Source organism: Euprymna scolopes, chromosome 13 (genome assembly GCF_053919585.1).
Source record: "Euprymna scolopes isolate OS-2025 chromosome 13, ASM5391958v1, whole genome shotgun sequence".
NCBI classification, from domain to species: domain Eukaryota; kingdom Metazoa; phylum Mollusca; class Cephalopoda; order Sepiida; family Sepiolidae; genus Euprymna; species Euprymna scolopes.
This window is the reverse complement of record NC_136494.1, coordinates 96,658,206-96,678,331: the sequence shown is the minus strand read 5'-3', so window position 1 is coordinate 96,678,331 and position 20,126 is coordinate 96,658,206. Positions and strand designations below refer to the sequence as shown.

Sequence of the window (20,126 nt, the reverse complement as noted above, 5' to 3'; positions counted from 1 at the left end):
CATCCTGGCTACACCTTAAAGAAATTTTCTTCAAAACTCCATCATCATTGATAGAAACATGTTGCTACTTATGTAGTATAGGGATTGTATTATTGTTGGCCTATTCCAGGCAGATTACATAAACTACTGGAAGGTGCCAAACAAAATCTTGATTTTCTTTTTACTGAAAAAGAATGGGCCATGTTTAAAACACTAGCAAATAGTTAAAAAAATTAAAAAAAAAAAAAAAAAAAATGAAACAATGGGCAAACAAAATCACAAACAGTTATCGTATGATAATTTCAAAGAAAAAATACTTGCAGTTTATGGACTGTGCTGAAATCATTATTATTTAGAAAGACATTCTCAAAATATTTCCCTATTGCTGCAAGAGTGCACATAGTACACACTCCAAATATTATGTCCCCCACCCCAGCATAAAACAAAGCAATTTCATATTTAAAAGAACAAAAATAATTAACTCACTTAAGCTGTACAACAGCTGAATGTTGCCTTTTATCTTCGGCCTGTTTTAATACACAATTGGCTTCTTGCAATCTTTTCACAGTTTCTTGGAGATTCCGAGCCTCTCTTTCTTGAAGACGTAATTGATCAAGCTAAAATAATAGAAAAGTTTCAGGTTAGTATATACGAGAAACATATAGATTAAAATCAACAAGTCAAATACAACAGCACTTCTTACATAAAAGGTAATTCTCCACGAATATGATAGTTTAGAAGCATCTTCTTTGACATTCAGAATTTAAGAGTTTAAGCTGAGAACATCATTCATCCACTATCCATTTATTAGACAAAGTCTATTTTTAATGTGAGAGAAAATACAACTCTCAAAATGCGTCCCATTGGATTGGGACAAAAATAAGAATTGCCTTGTCTAGAAGGATTCCCCTTCACTGGTGGAGGACAAAAAAGATGAAGTGTAATATTAAAATAGATACTACACTTTATTCCTAGCTAAAAAAATAGGTTATATAAAAAAATAAGTTCATTTTTTAATTTTCTTCAACTAACATTCAACAATGAGATTAACATTAGAAGTGAAAACTAACCAAGATTTTAAAAATACTTCTTTGATGAATGTTAGTTGAAAGGGTAGACATTTTATTAAAATTAGGCATCCCAAACTAGCCTAGTTTAGGATGCGAAAACGGGTAAATAAAGTTAAATTTCCCTTAACTTCAACTTGCGATATCTTATTTATTTTTTTGGGTTATTTTGATAAAATTTTGATTTAAATAAAATTTAATCTTTTTGCTTTATAGATATATAATTCTTTTTCTTGTGTCTTTAATGGCTTTTTTCCAGGCTATTTCAAGTTATGTCACTAATTTTGGTGAATGCTGCTTTATTTTTTACACACACACAAAAAAAAAAAAAAAAATGTTGGTGTTTTTCAAATTTGTTGCGTGTGATATTGTGAGTCTCTAGGTATAAAAAAATAATACCATTTTAAAGAAAAAAAGGTCACTTATCAATATAGTAAGCTTAAAAAAGAGTTTTAAGTTGTTTTTCACAAAATATCCAACTTGAAAACTTCAGTGAAAGAAATAGGAAAGAAATTCAATTGAAAAAATGGCACCGTTTTGTAGAGAATATCTCCTCTTTAATAATCTGTTGGTGTCATATTACTATGCTCATAAATCAAGGAGCACCACTAATAAAAGTGAGTGTACCTACACATCGAGATTTACAACTTACTGCCAAGTGACCTAAATACGAAATATTATCACGAAAATCAACTGTCAGCACGAACCACCCACCGAACGTAAACAATTTGTTTCACTATAGATATATCAAAGGTCTAGGTGAGTTTGTTTTTGTTTATTTAAAAGTTATAGAAAGTTATTGTTTAAAATAATAGTTTTAGTGCGTCAATAAAAGAAACGAAAATTTACAATTGAAAAAATAATGTCAGTTGTTTATTTTCTATATCTTCTTTCAAACTTTCATATGTTCTTTGCTTTATCTTCTTTCGGTTGGATAAACTTCAGCATTGTTAAATTATCTTTTAAAAATTAAACTGGGTACATTTTAAACCAAAAAAACATTTTTAGTTGCGTGTGACTGACGGAAAAATTTTTTTTAATTTAAAAAAATGTGCCTCATTTTTTTGTTTACTTATTTAATTCTCTTATGTTCTGTCGGGCGTTTTTGATATATCTAACTTTTTGTTAAATTATTTTTTTTATTAGACTGTACAGTTACATTACTTAAAAAAAAAAAAAAAGATATAGTTTTAAGTTACATGCTACAAGTCATGTGCAAATAAAAAAATTAATTTCACGTAAAAATGTGCATTTTTTTTTGTTTATGTTCTATCGGGCGTTTTTAATAAATTTGAAGATTTTAAATTATTTTTTAATTACACTATACATTACTTAAAAAATAAGAACTGAAAATATAGTTACGTTACGTGCACATGGCGCATAAATGAAAAAATTAATTTCGCTGTAAAAATCATTTTTTTTTGTTTATTTAATAATTCCCGAGATGGTACTTCTACAGTTTATCACCGAAAATGGAGATGCTGTCTTTTTTTTCGCGCACCTGTCGTTAAAATCCGAGGAAGAAATTAGTATTTTAAACTATGACCAAAGTTAGAAATAAATAACAAAAAAATTAAACTAGATATTAATTACTTCTGGAAAGAACTATGAAAAAAAGTAAATAACGAAAGTGAAAGAACATATATCTGTAATTGTTTAATTGAAAATGTTTCGATTTAATTAATGAAAACGGTAAAGTTTTTCAGGAAACGTATATATATTTTTATTATTAAAAACAGAAAATAAAAATGACATATTCATAATTGTCTAAACTGGGTGAGCACCATTTGAAAGCCAAAACATTTACTGTATAAAAATTTATCAAAATATAATTGTAAAAACATTTATTGAAAAGTTTGTAAAAGAAAATATAATTTTAATGAACCAATTTTGTAATGAAAGCAACATTGGATTTTTATAAAATAGTTTTGTTTTTCTCTGAACAAATAAATAATTTTAATGAAAAATTTTTTTTGAATTAAAGCAACTTTAAAGGGTCAACAATAAATTAATTTAAATGAAACCGAAAAATTATTGTCTAGTTTTATTTTTTTTGTTATTTATTTCATGTTTCGGTCATAGTTTAAAACACTGATTTCTCCCTTGGATTTTTATGACACGTGCGCGAAAAAAAATGGCGTCTCCATTTTCGGCAATAAACTGTAGAAGTACCCCCCCGAGACCTATATGTTCTATCAGGTATTTTTGATAAACTTGAACTGAGATATCTCAAGGTTGTGTTAGGTGTCAAAATCAACACCAGTGGAAATAAAGTTCAACTGGAAGCTGCTTTCTCTGACTACTTGGGACAAAATCCAGTTAATTCATTTCCACCTCCAAAGCAAAAAAAAAAAAAAAAAAAAAAAGAAAAAAAAAAGTCCCTTAGTGAATCTGTTAAACATTCAGATAACTCCTGCAGTTGTGATGAAGAACCATCTCAGGATATCTTTAGTTATGAGCATCAAGGACAATGAGTTGCTGTCTACTATGACACCAACTTTTACATTGGCCAAGTCGTTAAAGTTATACCTGCATCCAGCACTGTCAGATCACATTGTACAGGTAGAGTCAGCATTTGTTTACAGATGAGGTTTTGAGGTAATTCCAGTTTCAAGTAATGGTAAGATTTGGAATGTTCTTGATATATCTACCATAGCAGAAGCCCATGAAAGAATTCTGAGAGAAAATCAATAAGAAAAGGAATTATAGTAAGACCTCTGCCTATAAAATACCTTACTTGTTTACTTGTCTTTTAAGTTGAAAGTTTTTCAATGCTTAAAAATAAACAAACTTGTGACTTTTTGTATAACAAATTTCTAAATCTTACTGTTGTCAGCCCTTTTTTGGTGAGTTTAAATTCCTAAAGTAAAAATATTTCTGTGGCAAAAAGTTTTATTATCAGAAATAAGGTGAACATTTTTTTGAATTCCTCACCCAAAATTAGTAAAGTTGCAAAGTTTCAAGCTTCTACCTCCAATGGTTACATTTTTACAGTAATTTGAGTAACGTATACTATTAACTCATTTTTTAAACCCCTTTTTTGCTCTTTTTACCAAATTGTCTGTTTGACTGCTTTTACATGGTCCACAATTGAGTGGTTTTATCATTTTATAATTAAAAGAAAAAATTATCTTGATTTCTAATGTGTTATGAATCATACTAAGAAGATTCAATACATTAACTATGAAATATATATATGAACAGTTGCATTTCTGTGTCATATTTGCACTATCCCCCCCCCATCCCCCGTTGATACTGGGATTTGGCCTAGTGTTTAGATTGGTTTCATCTAATAATTATTGCTTTCATTAGTATTAATTTTCATTTACCACAAGATGACATTACATTTATAAGGATTTTTCACTTGTTAGTAGCTTACATTTTTAGTTATATACTATGAAATTTGGCTTCTGGACCATGATAGCAAATTTTCAACTTTCTGACAAACTTTGAACGATCATAACTTGATGGCTAATTGAGCTACCAAAATAAATTTGGTACTTTTGTTTATGGTTTACAAAAATCTATATGACCACATTAATTTCTTTTAGATATAATGAAAATAAAATTTTGGGTTGAGATACCTAGTAAAATGAACCTTTTTTGTTTATGATAATACAAAATTAACATCTATATATTAATATGATAGCGTGTCACACTTACATCCAGATCGTTTAATTGTTATGTACTTTCATTTCCTATCAAATACTTTTATCAAGAATTCTTCATAAGTTTTTATTTCAGTTTTGATTCAAGCTAATGCACCCAAGTCATATGGATATATATATATATTTTTTTTTTTTTAAATCACAACTTTATAATATATAAAAATCGATAGAACATTAACTGTAATAAGATATACAAAATCTGCAAGAATTAAAATATCATATTTAAGCGTACTTTACGACCGGGCTTTGCCGGACGTTCGTGCTAGCTTAGATAAATACTTCTGCAGTTTTAACAAAAAAGCTACAATAATATCAGAGCATCTCCATTTATACTAAACATCTACAGAATGCCAACATCAATATATTACATATGAATGAGTCCCCTGTGGAATTTCCACAGGTCCCACTAGTTTAAGATTATTTGTTTATTTCAATTAATATTTGTAATGAGAGAAATCAACTTCATTAAAAAAAAATTATTATTTTAGAAGTTAATATTTCATATATCTCAGAAGGAAAGAGAGAGCATTTTTTTTTTTAGAGGTGGTGAACTTAAAATTGACAACTATCTTCTTTAATTGCAGATTTAGCAATTTATCAGAAGAGGGGAAGGAGAGAGAGAAGGGGAGAGGAAGAGAGATTAATATAGTGATAGAGAGTTTCTTACCACAGCCGTGTTTTGTTCTTTTAGGGCCATAATATGGGATGCATTTATCTGTTTACGACATGCCAGCTTAGCGAAACCTTCACGCTGAAATCGTTCATAAGTCAGTTGGTTCTGCATTAGAAGGATCTGGTTTCGCAGAATGTTTACTTCATCTGCAGGAGCGGATCCTATAAAAGACAAACAACGACATCAATTAGTCTCCAAAAACTGAAGACCAAGTCATATCTGTTGGAAACAATAAAAGTAGAGTTAGGCTATTTGCTGCATATTCCTTCTTCCATAATAGCCTTAGTGGCTTTATCTTGACTCCATGTGTTAAGTGCAATCATCTTAAATTTCATTCTTTTCTAGTGAATCAACCATGTAACCATGATTGCCATGGAATATTCATAATAGTAATTTATTAACTCCATTCTATTACAATGATTGATTGGTTTTGTTGTGTCAAATTTCTTAGTAACCTTTTTTTTATTTATATATATTTTTTTAATTATTTTCTCATTCAATACTAAAATGGCTACATGTATGGTTTGTATCTTATTGAATGCTGTAACTATTTAAAAAGTATCTTCTAATATCATGTGGTTTTTCAATCACAGTTTCATACATTTAAGACACTGTTCTTAATGTCTAACATTATATAAAAAAAAAAGTACCCAAACTTCATATAAAATAATGCTAATTAAGGAAGAGAGTAAAGCTTTTAAAGTGATGGTTTATTATTTATAATTTTAGGTTTTATTATTGACTAGCTGTGCCCTGCCACACGTTGCAGTAGCTCAGTTTGTTTAAATGGGAAACAAAAAAGACAAGACACAAAATGTATGTTTTTTTATTAGAAAGAAATGGTGTGCCAAACCTTTTTTTTTTTTTTAATTGTAAAAAGATATCCTTATTTTCGCACCTGATTTTGACAGAAAATTGTTTGTTCAAATTTAAATAATGATAATTTAGTTCCATCTCGGTATTGTATCGAAATTCGGAAATCAAAAAAAAAAAGTGATGTTTAAGTGTAAGCAATACACACAAAAACTATTAGGTATAAGTTAATAAATACAGAAATTAGTTTATTTGTGGACGGTTATCCTCGTCTTTTATAATTGCTGTTTCACAACGTTTCGTTCCTCTGGCCTTCGTCAGGTGGTTAACCGCACCAGGATATGAATGCTAAATCTCTTAACTGCATACTCAGCAATTACTGGCCTCCATAGCTGCAGTTGTCTCACCACATTTTTGGCCAACTAATCCTCTAGCCGGCATTGGGTAGGATTGAAACCGTTATCTTCAGACAATGTTCACCTGGAACTGTAGAGATTCATAGGTCTATCTACTGCGCCACGAGCCTTCAGAGTAGTTGGCCCAAAATATAGTGAGACGACAACAGGTATGAATGGCAGTAGTTATCCCATCACGGTTAACCACTTGAAGAAAGCCAGATGATTAGTTGGCCGAATTGTCGTGAAGCAACAAGAAAAGATGCAGATAACAGTCCGCAAATAAATCAAATAAATATACAAATTGCTAATCTCAACAATTCCAGTAAATAAAGAAGTTAAGAAAATATTTGGGAGGATAACAGTCCGGTAAAAATAATAAATAAAGAAATAAAAAAGTCTAAAAATTACTCATTTCAAGAATTCCAGTAATTCAAACTTAAACAATATTTTTTCATGTAATCTGAATACGTAATTAAATGCAGAATGACAATTAGGTAGCTGAATGTTTTTCTTTTTAGCAATCCATTTTAGCAAACTGAATAGACAAACAAAAATGCGGACACAAACCTCATGGAAGAGAAAAACTTGCAGAGAGAACGAGAGGACAAGAGGAAGTGAGAGAGATTTTACAGCACATGTCATGTGATCAAAACAAGCAAAGTCGCTATCAGTTTTTCGTTTAATGTGTAGATGCGTAATTAAATGCAGAAATGACAAATAGATAGCTGAATTTTTTTTTTCTTTTTAGCAATCTAATTTAGTGAGCCGAAGGGAAACACAAAAACATGGACACAAACCTCATGCAAGAGAAAAACTTGCATTAAGAAAAATAGCGAGAGAAAGAGAGATGGGAGAGATGAATAAATAACATTAATGGGTTTGATATCTAGTTTCTAATTTTTTCATAAAAGCAAACATGTGTCCAGCTTGCTTTAATTACATATGCAAATTCATTTTTATGAACAAAGAAAAGAGGCTTAATCTTAAGAAACGATAATAAATAAATTAAAGAAATTTTTTCCACTTAAAACACACACACACACACACACACACACACACACACACACACACACCTTGGAAACAATCTCTGGAAGACCAAGCTGCAATAAAATACGGTTGGCAACCATAAAGGGAACAACATTTATTCTTAAAAGATATATCGGATATAAATCCAAATCTTAATGAAATCAAGTGTTAGCTCCAGGAGGAGTTAGCTCCCTTGATCTATGAAAACTAACTAAGTAAATTTAAAAATAAAAAAAAAATGTGATTAAAATAGAAAATTATCTACAAGGATATAGATGCTTTATTTTTAGATTCAAGAGAGAGAAAACAGATTAGTTTATTTTTTAAGTAAAACTTAATCCATGTAGGTTTTTGTAAGACTGCTCTTCAAGATTTAACATGCATATTTATTGTTATGTTTTACCTTGATTAGTTTTTTAACAGTAAAATTTACCTTGTATGTGACAAGAGTAAGAAATTCCAGGTAAAAGTCTTAATTTTTATATATATTCTTAGTATCATTTGTACAGAGGATTGTACCTTTAACCTCAAGAAGATTATTGTTTAAAACTAACATTTTTTCAGTTACACCATGAATCCAAGATGTAGACAGTTGTTCAAAGAATCCAAATTACTGATCCTCATCTAAAAAATTCTGAAACTAAATATTTAATGTTTTGGAATTTTTGAGAAAAGAAATAAAAATTTGTATTAGTCGGACTACTATTCTCATTTAGGTTGTGATTTTCCAGTCAATATAACCTTAATTGAATGAGACAAATTTTTCAGTATCGTGAAAATAGAAATTTTTTTAGAAATATTTAAATACTTGTTAGGTACAACCTAAAAATAGTTATTTCCCTTGACTGAAGAAGAGAGTTTTTGCCCTTAAGAAAAAAAAGATCTGTGATGACAGTCTTAGAAGGTAAACAGATGTCTTGCATCACAGATTTAATCACCATACATCGTGGCTTCTACCTTAGCATTTCACTCTGCAAGTTGTTGAATAAACCTATTAAGGAATATACTTAATCCTCTGTTCATTTTTGAGTTAGTATTAAACTAATAACGTGTATCAGGAGACATAATATTAACTGAAGTATCTGTCAATGATGGATTCATAAAAAACCCCACAAAATTATAGTAATAAATAGCCAAATACTACACATCTAAACAAAATTAGGTTTAGTCATATCTGAATTGTCCAAATCAACGCAAAGCCAAAGGGTTACTGTGTTTTAAGTGACAGTGTTATGGAGGTTGAAAGCTAAATCCTTACAAAATAAATTAAGATGTCTACTTGGTCATGAGTGATAAAGTAAGAACAATCTACAATGTGGATTAAATAAAATTTCATGCCCAAGTTTCATAGAAAGGATTCCAAGATTGAAAAGATGTACTTGAAAAATATCAGGTCAACTTGATCAAAACATGAATATAACAACAGATAGGATGAGATTAGTCGTCTGAATAATTCTAAGTATTTTGTATTTTTATAGGGAAAAAAATCTAAAACTTTAGAAATGAAAAATGTCTTCAGAACAACCAATCAAAGATAAAAATTATGTATAAAAAAAGAATGTGAACATACCACCAAAGTGCGTCCAGCTGACTTGGGCTTGGCTAGCGAGTGGAATTTGATTAAGTTCCTTGGCATGCTGAGCAGCCCCCATAGTTAGCAGTTGATCAAGCATCTCCACAGGAGATAAATAATTATTAGAACTTGATGGGTCAACAGAAACTGGAAGAGATTTTATACAAAATAAAGAATATAGATAATTCATTTAAAAAAAAAATATTTTAAATTAAATCAAGTTTCAAATTGATTAGTATCAATTTGAAAAAAATATATGAAGATAATAAAAAACTCCAAAAGCAACCTAGACACAAAATTAAGAATTATTTCTTTATGAACATGTGCAGTGAATTGAAATAAGAAAAAATATTTTTGGTAACTGTTTCTGGTATGATTCAACTTCTATGCCTACAAATTTATAGTAATTTCACATAAACAAACTATTTTGTGATAATCACTAAATAAACCCCTTTTTGGATGCAACAAAGACTCACTGCCAGACCAATCATAAGAAAGTAAAAAATACAAGGTGATTTGTGATTGGATAACTAATCACAAAACTAGTCTCAATAGAAAAACTGATACTTATTGAATTCATCAGATGACAGTCGGTCAATTACAGAGACAGACTGAAGTTTACAATCAATTGAAAACCTGAATAGAAAAATTCAACCTTCTCTATAGGACAAAAATACAAAGTTTCAAAATCTTCAAACCACAACTTAACATCAGTTGAACTACTCAACTTTATTAATATTCACAAGTTTTTATTGTTTTTGGGTTGTTGACAGAATCAATACCTTTTGACTAAGATCAAAGTATAGGATCTGTTCTCAGATTACACTTTATCTATCCTGTTCAGGGTTAGTGAAGGAGAACTTTTTACGTTTGTCCAAATACAAAGTGTATTTTTCGAAAACTGGATTTTCTCCACATTAAAACAGACCTTGTCTCCAACTGTCCTCATGAGGGGACAAGTAAATAGGGATCACTTACTTCATGTGATCCCTATTTACTCTTACCTTGCACTACTGATACTTTTGGATTCCATGGACGCATCCATCGAATGAGCAGTTACAAACATGGCGTGTGTGTAAAACGTTTGACAGAGCAAACATTGGCATGCATGTGATGCTCATAGCGTCGATTTAGATACGGTGTTGTGAAACACAGGATACAATACCAAGTGACTTTCGTGATATGAAGGATTGTAAGTAATTTATAATTGTTTTTATTAAAATTTAAAGTAAAAACATTTTTTGTAGTTGAGGCTAACGTGTAAAAGGGAAAAAAATCTGAGAAACATGACAATTACTTCAGGTATTTCAAACTTTTTTAAAAACAAAGTTTCTATTTCAAAGATATTTTTAAATTCTACAGAATTTGAACCAAACAAAACCAAATTTTGGCAAGGCAGATTTACATAAATATCCAGCAAAGCCAAAATATAAAGAAAACAAAAAGAAAAAAGACTTGATACATTTTTCTTTATGAAGAAGTATTTATTTTGGACAAAAGTAAGTAATGAAACAACTTTTCTAATCCTCCCACCCCAAGTTTCTATTTGACATTGTCTTGATTTATCACCTGCGATAATTTAATTTTTCTTGGCTTCAGTGGTTTCTGGTTGTTTACATAAACCTACTTCAACACAAGTCAGTTTTGCATTTGTGTTAGATAGCGAAGAAGGAGGGAGCCTAAAAGTGAAAGTCAGAAATCATGTGACCTCCACCCAGGAGAAAGTTTTTTTTCTTTGGCCTAAACAACTGACAAAAACAGATACTAAACATCATTCTGTCCAGTTGCAGCAAGGAAGAGACAGTATGCATAGGTGGCTAAAAGTCAGTCTAAATATGCAAGTGGCCTCCCTAACTATAATTCACTCCTCCTGAATTTCTCTCTCACACATTTCAGTTTTTGTTCTGTTAAATAAAACTTTTAGAACAAAACGAGCGTTAATATTGTTTTGAATAAACAGCCAAGTTTTGAGGTATCAACAAACTGGATTACAACAGAAGATACACAAGTTCATGATCCCACGATGGTAACCAACATCTAATATTTGTTTAGTCAAATTTCTGTAGAAGTTCGAATTTGTCTAATTTACAGTAACTTTTAAACCTAAAATTAAACACTTTCTTTAAACAATGGTAAATGTCATTATCTTCAACATTTTTTTACTGCTATTTCATTAAAAAGGTAATATTTTTTTCTGAAAACTAATTTGATGGCCCAAATGCCACTAGCAACAATACTGCTAACATGGAAGAATACTTACTCGTCTGAACAGGCAGTTCTTGCGCTTGAGCAGGGACAGCATCTAAGGGTTTCTTGCACTTGAGGCAAAGGCTAAAGGGTGATGGACTAAGAAGGAAATGGTAGAGATTAAATAATTCAGAGTGTTGCTCCGACATATTGGACAACGATTGGTCATCAGTGAAAGACGAAATAAGGTTGGGGTCTTCTGTTTGGGTAGCTACATTCTCAACCTGGGCCAATTTCGCGTCCACTTTGCCCGAGGCACTACTGATACTTTTGGATTCCATGGATGCATCCATCGAATGAGCAGTTACAAAAAGATTGGGGCAAGATCGGCTTCGACAGATGCTCTGCGTTCGGTCCTGCATCAGGAAGTTGTCCACATCGGTCTCACCAGTCATGCTTGTGAAGCGGATGCGATTCACTTTCTTCATGAACTGTTTCACAGACTCTGAAGAGAGTTTCTCGCAGGGAGACGTCTTCAGAACACCTGGGATCTCACTATCACTGACAGAGGAAAACTTCAGCGGATCTATATTGGCATTCGATGGACAGTGCCGCGTTAATTCTGCCACTTCTACATCACAGACATCTGAAAATAGAAAAATAAAAAATCATTTTTATTAAATAGTAGTACTCTTTTCGGATGAGAAATAAAGTTGTTTTTATTTTGTTAATATTTCAGCGATTGTCAAGAATTCCCCATAATTAAAAAAAGATGTATGATGGCAGAAAGAAAATATATTCCAGAAATTGTGTAAATAGTTTTATTTTTAAAGATAAAATAATTTTAAGCGATCAATGAGAATTTGTAGATATTATAAACATTAATCTAGTAAGTTGGAATCATTAAATTACCTCCCTTGTTTCTCACACCTGTTTTCAAAATTTGATTTTCTTATTTAAAAATTATTTCATAAATGTGTAATTATTGAAATACAATATTTTCTTCACATCATGGGTATGTACATCATATGGATTTTTCTTTAGTTTTATTTTCAATACAGGGTAAATTTTGAACAAACATCAATATTTCTTAATCGGTTGTTTTTTTTAGTTAATATATGGTAGAAAGAGAAATGAGAATCTTCTCTTCAGGTTTTGTGAATATAGACATCTTTTAGATTAAGTTATTAATGTCTGCAAATATTTATTAAGATGTTAATGTAGTTTGCTTGAAGCATTGTTTAGCGTGTATATAAAAAGTTAATTTATAGAAAGCAATAAAATGCAGAAGTATAAACAGATAAAGAGGAACTGAGCAAATTAAAATATAATGGTGGAATGAGTTTTGAAGATTCACCTTTTACTAATATATGTTTTCTTTTATACACTTTTATTACATCATATATCATAAGGTTCTGCATATTTCAAGGACATTTCCCTTTGTCAGATATATGTTCAACTTTCATTCATATGTTTGAATTAAAGTGAACATCTGACAAAGGCATTTATTCCAGAAATATTATCACTCGGATTTTCCATCAGACCACACTGACACAAGTAGGAATATGTGTGTGTGTGTGTGTGTGTGCATATTGTATTAATAAAAGGTGAATCTGCATAATTCAATCATTTCGTTCAGTATTCTTTAAATGTTACAAAATTCAAATGATAGATTGTGTCAATAAATGTTAACACCATCAATAAAAGTTATTAATAACACAGTGTTGCCTTTTCATTTGGATGACCTCTTTTATTCTAGATAGTCAGACACATTATTATAGCCATACACTGGGATCAAACAGCTACTGATTTCGGACAAGACATCCAATTCCATAATGAAAATCACCAGTGATGACCACTGTACCACAATAATAGAGTACTAGCGAGACCTGTGGCATTAGTTTGAATCGAAACTGAAATAAAACTTATGATTATATAACTCACAGAGCATGGGTTTAAAAACATCCGTATATCGCAAGCCTACCTTCACTAGACAATACCTTAACTCCCATCACCCATACAGTATAAAACATGGAATCGCACGCTGCCTACAACACCGAGCAGAGACTAAGTAGCGACACCATTACATACCACCAAGAAATGGTCAGGTTGAAGAATACTCTCCGTCATAACAACTACCCCGATAGCATAATATCCACCAGACGTGTTAATAGTATAAGAGAGGAAAATGAAACCCAAAAACCACCAATGGTCTGCCTACCATACATACGAGGCATCTCCGAAAAGATTCAGAGAATATGTGCCCCCTACAACATCCGGATGGTATTCAAGAGAGAGTCAACACTCAGACGACACCTGGTACGAGTGAAGCCCCGCTTGGAGGAGAACATGACCAAGAACTGCATATACTCCATCCCATGCAGTTGCAGAAAGGTTTACAAGCCGCCTCCCCCCTCACAGTAAGGGTGGAAGAACACCAAAAAGCGGTAACTAAAGGGGAGACGGAAAAATCGGGTATAGCCAACCATGTCTGGATGGAGAGCGGGGACCATCACCCCCTATGGGATGAAGTAAAATAATAAACAGAGAGACCCACTGGAAAGTGAGAAAACTTAAAGAACAGCTCACATGCTCGGACATAACCTACTGAGCAAACCAAGCGTAGAGCTGAATGCAATTTGGACACCTCTAATAAAGAGAACCATGAATAACAACATCGGTTAACATTAACAAAAAAACAACTAAGAATTGTCCTAGTGACATATGGCCGAGTGGTCCTAGATGTATCAAAGTTTACAGTTCAATCCTGAACGAAGGCAGTGAAAAGTAACATTCAAAACAGAATCAGCAACTTTGTCCCAGAGCCTAGCTGGAGTCCGAACACGGTACCCCCGTAATAATAATAAAGGGTTGGGTTCGAGACTCCTAACAAACGGTTCCCCAGTTCGATACAAAACACCTGATGAAGGCCGGAGGGCAAAACGGCTGAAACGTTGTGACTATAACAACCAAGATGAGGAAGTCATGAAAACACCTCATCTTAAAAATACAGACAATTACTATCCAATCGGTACGGACCCAACATTAGGATTGAATGGCGACGCCTGGAAAAGCGTCATGTAAAACTAGCAAGACTCGCTAACCATCTAACCTTCCTGTACAGATGTAAAGACTTAAAACTCATACCAGCAGGGTTGACATTACAAACAACAGTGGATTCCAGGAAGGCACAGAGTCGCAGAAAGGGCGGGGCATGCCCTCATTCGAGAAAGGATCAAACACACCCGCTGGAATAAAAAAAACTAAGGAACAAAATCTCCGACACCTTAACATCGTTCCTTGTCAAGGTGACTCAAGAGGAAGACAGGGTGAGCATCCAATCAGACCTGGATAAATCGTACAGATAAGAATATGAGAAGGTCAAAGAACGCCAAATCAAGAAACTCACAAAGCTCAAAGACCAGAGGAATGTAACATCAAAACACCGCTCACCTGTGAAAGCGGTCATCAACCTCAGCAGCCGTCAACTGAGTCACTCAGAGGAAGCAGTACTAAATAAAGGTCTCAACTTCACAACAACAATCAAACGCATTCCATTCTTAGATATCATAACACACATGGAAGATATAGCCTTGAGAATCCCATCAACCCAAGGTGATGGAATAAGATGGAAAGTGAGACAAGTACTTGAGAAAGCCAAGCCTCCTAAATCAAACATCTCTCGGGAAGATAGACTGGCTATAAGAACCCTACAGAGTGTCAGCAGTATAATAATTCTACCAGCAGACAAAGGCAATGCTACTGTGGTGACGGACATGTCGGAGTACTCTGAAAAAATGGCAGGCCTAATCGCAGATGGTAGCTACAGTAAAATAAAGAAGGACCCAACTTTGAAAACCCGAAAGAAAGCTGAAATCCTTACCAAAAACAAGGAACACATCGCTCCGATGAGATATAGACAGCTGGTCCAGTATTACAGTAAGCTACCATATATGTACGGTCTCCCCAAGATACACAAAGACGGTATTCCACTCAGACCCATAGTGAGCTGCCAAGGCTCAGCATGCCACCCACTGAGCAGGTACCTTGTGGATATAATAAACCCATTAGCAGGCAAGTCAGCAACACATGTAAAGAATTCTGCCCACTTCACAGAACTGATCAAGGGAGCACCCATCAGTACAAATCAAATGGTAAGCCTAGATGTGGTTAGCCTGTTCATTAAAGTCCCAACTAGTGAAGCACTAGCAGTAATTCAAGACAAACTAGCTGCGGACCTCTCCATAGAAGAGCGCACATGTGTACCATTGCCAAACTTAATGGAAATGCTGACATTCTGCATAGAAACAACCTACTTCAGAATGGGTACTGACCTATATCGACAAGAGGAGGGGGTAGCTATGGGCTCGCCATTATCACCAGTGATGGCGAACATATACATAGAATACGTCGAAGACATGGCCTTAGGTTCAGCTCCCTTAAAGCCAACCATGTGGCTAAGATACGCTGATGACACCTTCATACTCTGGCCCCATCAGGAAGACATCCAGGCTCTCCTAGACCGTGTGAACTCAATAAGACCATCGATACAGTTCACAATGGAGAAAGAAAAAGATAACCAACTGGCCTTCCTTGATATACTCATATCACGCACAGAGCATGGGTTTAAGACATCCGTATATCGCAAGCCTACCTTCACCGGACAATAGTATGTCCCAGACCCTAGCTGGAGTCCGAACACAGTACCCCCGTAATAATAATAAAGGGTTGGGTTCGAGACTCCTAACAAACGGTTCCCCAGTTCGATACAAAACACCTGATGAAGGCCGGAGGGCAAAACGGCTAAAACGTTGTGACTATAACAACCAAGATGAGGAAGTCAGTCCGACAATCTTAATAAATGAAAACACCTCATCTCAAAAATACAGACAATTACTATGGTAGAGAGAGCTCGCATCCTTGACAATATCTTCTGTATTTATTTCAATTCATGTTGCCTGTGAATGTTAGGTCAAAGTGTTTAAATGTTGGACTCGAGTAGGGTGCTATCAATTATGGCAATTGGAGACTGGAAAAAATTTCTTGTAATTGTTAAGGAAAAAGAGCTTTGTCTTGGTCGCATTGAATGTGACCATCTATTTTAGGCCCCATTCTACAACAAACTGCAGATCATCTTCTAAGGATTCAGCCATTACCTTGAATTATGTCGAATCATCAAAATAAACATCTATAAAATATTTCATTTGCTACATAGGTTTTCTTATTAAAATTAAATCATATGGTATTACTTGACAAATCTATATATCCAGAAAAGTGAAAGTGTCTGTGTGTGTGTGTGTGTGTGTGTGCACATTTCCCTACACAATAACTGTCAATTTTCAGTCTACAGACTCGAAATTTGATATACAGGGTATTGAGATTTGGAAAAATCTTTGTAATCCGTTTTTGGCCAGAAATTTGGCTATTAAGGGGTCAAAGTTAAACGATTTGACTTTTGAGAACTCTACCAAACTCTGCCAATTTTAGGTATAAACAATTGAAATTTTAGATATAGGTTCCTTGGCCTAGATCTAACTTAATAACTTGATCTGAGCCCAAAACAATAAATGTTAAGGGTCATAATCGGGGTCAAAGTTTTAAAAAATTTGACCTCTGCGGTCTACCAAATTACTCAGACAATTTCTGGTCTAAACATTTGAAATTTTACATAAAGGGTATTCAGAGATTGGCAAGCTTTTTAATCGGTTTGGGTCGAAAATTTAAGCTACCAATATATAAATCTGTGTATGTATGTTTGCATGTTTGCCTAAAACTTTCGACAGAGATGACGGATTTTCACAAGATCAGTATCGTTTTAAAGCTCGACTCTTCAGACGACAAATACCGAAAAATTGGCTAAAAACATTAATTTCTTCACTCTCAACTGGGCACTTTTCTACAGGGAGGGGTTGCTTTTTTCGCGGATATTTTCAAAAGTCATCACCTCTTTTCGATTGTATAGCCTTAATTTAAACCTACGTAACTTCCGGTTTGGCGGTGATCATAACAGCAAAGACGTCACGTTTTTTCCCCCGTTCTTTTTCTCCTTCATGGTATGGATTCAAGCCTGTCTTCCTACTACCACTTTTTTTTTTTGCTCAACACACCTCCAAACACCCGGGCAACGCCGGGCACCCATGCTAGTACTTAATATAATCAGACCCTTCTTAGACAAGAGAAAAATCCAGGTTGTCCTTGTTGGCTGTACATTCAAATATGATATAAATGTGGGTGTGCCTCAGAGGTTGGACCTTTATCATTCGTGATATTCAGAAATGACACCTCTGATAAAATTGTGTCTGAAATGGATATATTAGCTGATGACACCATATTATAATACAAACAAGGGAAAAATGAAGGCAATGGATTAGAAAATGACCTCGAGTCTGTAGTGGAATGGATCCGTTAAAGGATAGCAACATTTAATGCGATTTAAGACTAAGCTTCTTTCCTTCAACAATTATAAGAGGCTTTCTAAACCCCCATGACTAATAACCCTACCTGAGTGCTCATCGTTCAAACTCCTTGGCTTAATATTTACAGGAAACATGAATTGGAACAAATACACTGAGGACATTGTCAAGGCTGCTGCTAACAAACTGACCTCCCTCTACCATGCTAGAAAATTACTCGCACCTCAGAGGATCCTATATGTCTACATAGCCACCATTCGTCTATGCTTTGAGTGTTATTGTCATATCTGGGCTGGTACTACACTAGGTGTGTCAGAAATTTCGTGAAAAATATTGAATAATTCCACCCGGTCTTTCCAAGCTTATAACTCCTCAAAAAATGTAATTCAAGCCCTAATTTTTTTTTCAATTAAAAGGAGCAAGGACCAAGGTTTCATTAAAAAAACAAACAACACAGGTTTTTTTTAAAAAAAAGATTTAAACTTCGGACTTTACAGGTAAATTTCTAAAAACTACTTTTTTTTTGTTTTAAATTTGAATATATTATTTATTGACCTTTTCTCTTCAATTTGTGATATATAACACTTTGGTGAGTAAATTAATTATTTACTTTTTAATAGACATTTCAAAATGGGAGGCGTGAATTATTCGACCCCCTGTCTTTCCAAGCTTATAACTACTCGAAAAATGTAATTCAAGCCCTAATTTTTTTTTCAATTAAAAGGAGCAAGGACCAAAGTTTCATTAAAAAAACAAAAAAACAAAAAAAACAAAAGAAAAAACAAACAACATGGTTAAAAAAAGGTTTTAAACTTCGAACTTTACAGGTAAATTTCTAAAAAACACTACTTTTTTTTTTGTTTCAAATTTGAATATATTATTTATTGACCTTTTCTCTTCAATTTGTGATATATAACACTTTGGTGAGTAAATTAATTATTTACTTTTTAATAGACACTTAAAAATGGGGGGGGGAGGTGAATTTTAAAAAAAAACAAAAAAAAACGTTTGTCTAAAATATTATATTCGGTTTATTGGAAAGAGCATAAAATTTCACATTGACCCTGAAAATATCGTAAAAATAGAATCAATAGAAAAATTTTGATAGATTTTTAAAGTTTAAAAATTGAAAAATATTGAGTTCATAAAATTCATTACTGTTTTTTAAAAAATAAAAAAAAAATATTTCTATTACTTTTAAAACAACTTTAATAGTTTATTTTGGAAGTATAATACATAAAGAAAATAAATAACCCACTTTTAAAAGAGAAATTACGAGTTTTTTTATATTTTATTCGCAGTTTCATGTTAGGGGTGTCAAAAATTCCTACAAAAATTCTGATACACCTAGTACTACACTACACTAGTCTCTCCCTCTTAGACAGGATTTAAAAAGTCTCTAATCTAATACGTTGCGTGCTGTCAACCAAGCTCCAACTCCTGTCCCATCGCTGCAAGGTTGCATGTCTGTGCCTGTTTTGCAATTACTTTAATGTAATGTGCTTCAATAAATTCATAGCACTTGTGCCCCCTTGATATACATACCTCCAACTAACCCGCCAATGGAGCAAAATCCTACCCTTTCACTGTTGAGCTTCCTAGATGCCAAAAGCCTTCTTATCTTCCCTTGGACTGCTAGACTTTGGAATTCCTTCCTGTTTCCTGCTTACATGACTGTACTAACACACAGAACTTTAAATGTATGCAAACAAATATCTTGCTGCTCAACTCCCTACAGTGTCCTTGTAGACATGATTCCAAATAGTAGCCCCTTATGTGCAAGTGGCAATAGGCTTTGTTTGGGGTGAATAAGAGTAGAAAAAAATGCAGATTGAATGAACAGATTCGTAATCGTTTTTCATTACAACTCACCTGATTGATCATTCGAAATAAAATTGTTAACAAAATTATTCAAGGTTTGCACAGAGAATTCAAGATCCTTCTTCTCATCTGAAGGACTATTGACCTCTTCAGCAAAATCAATTTTCTCTTTTGTACATTCCAAGGAATTTTCAGATAATTCAAAAGTTGCTCTGATGGGACTGGATTTCAGTTCTTCTTCGGAGAACGACACAGGAGTAGCTTTGATGGAACACCTCTGAGAAAACAGAAAAAAATTGAAAAATTTGGTAATTCTGTAGAAATTACTGCAAGCTCCAGCTTGTAAGTTTATAGACTAGCATACATGTTGAATTGCATTATGGGATTACATTTAGTTATAAAAAGAAACTTTGGAACATAATTAGAAAAACAAAGTAATTTTAACTAAGACAGGACACTTGGATTTATAACTTATTTGCATTCATAAAATATCTAAATTCATTTACTA

The 20,126-nt window shown here is 33.0% G+C and overlaps 1 protein-coding gene across 1 annotated transcript in view; it reads right to left on the bottom strand.

Moving 5' to 3' along the window:
- Positions 1–20,126, bottom strand: part of LOC145292094 (hamartin-like) — an 89,650-nt gene that overhangs the window by 17,886 nt on the left and 51,638 nt on the right. Inside the window, exons 12-16 of the mRNA XM_080138175.1 lie at positions 19,670–19,895; positions 11,458–12,030; positions 9,195–9,344; positions 5,382–5,548; positions 466–596 (exon numbers count right to left, since the gene is read on the bottom strand). Coding sequence (XP_079994301.1) covers positions 466–596; positions 5,382–5,548; positions 9,195–9,344; positions 11,458–12,030; positions 19,670–19,895 — 1,247 coding nt within the window. The remainder of the gene's footprint in view (positions 1–465; positions 597–5,381; positions 5,549–9,194; positions 9,345–11,457; positions 12,031–19,669; positions 19,896–20,126) is intronic.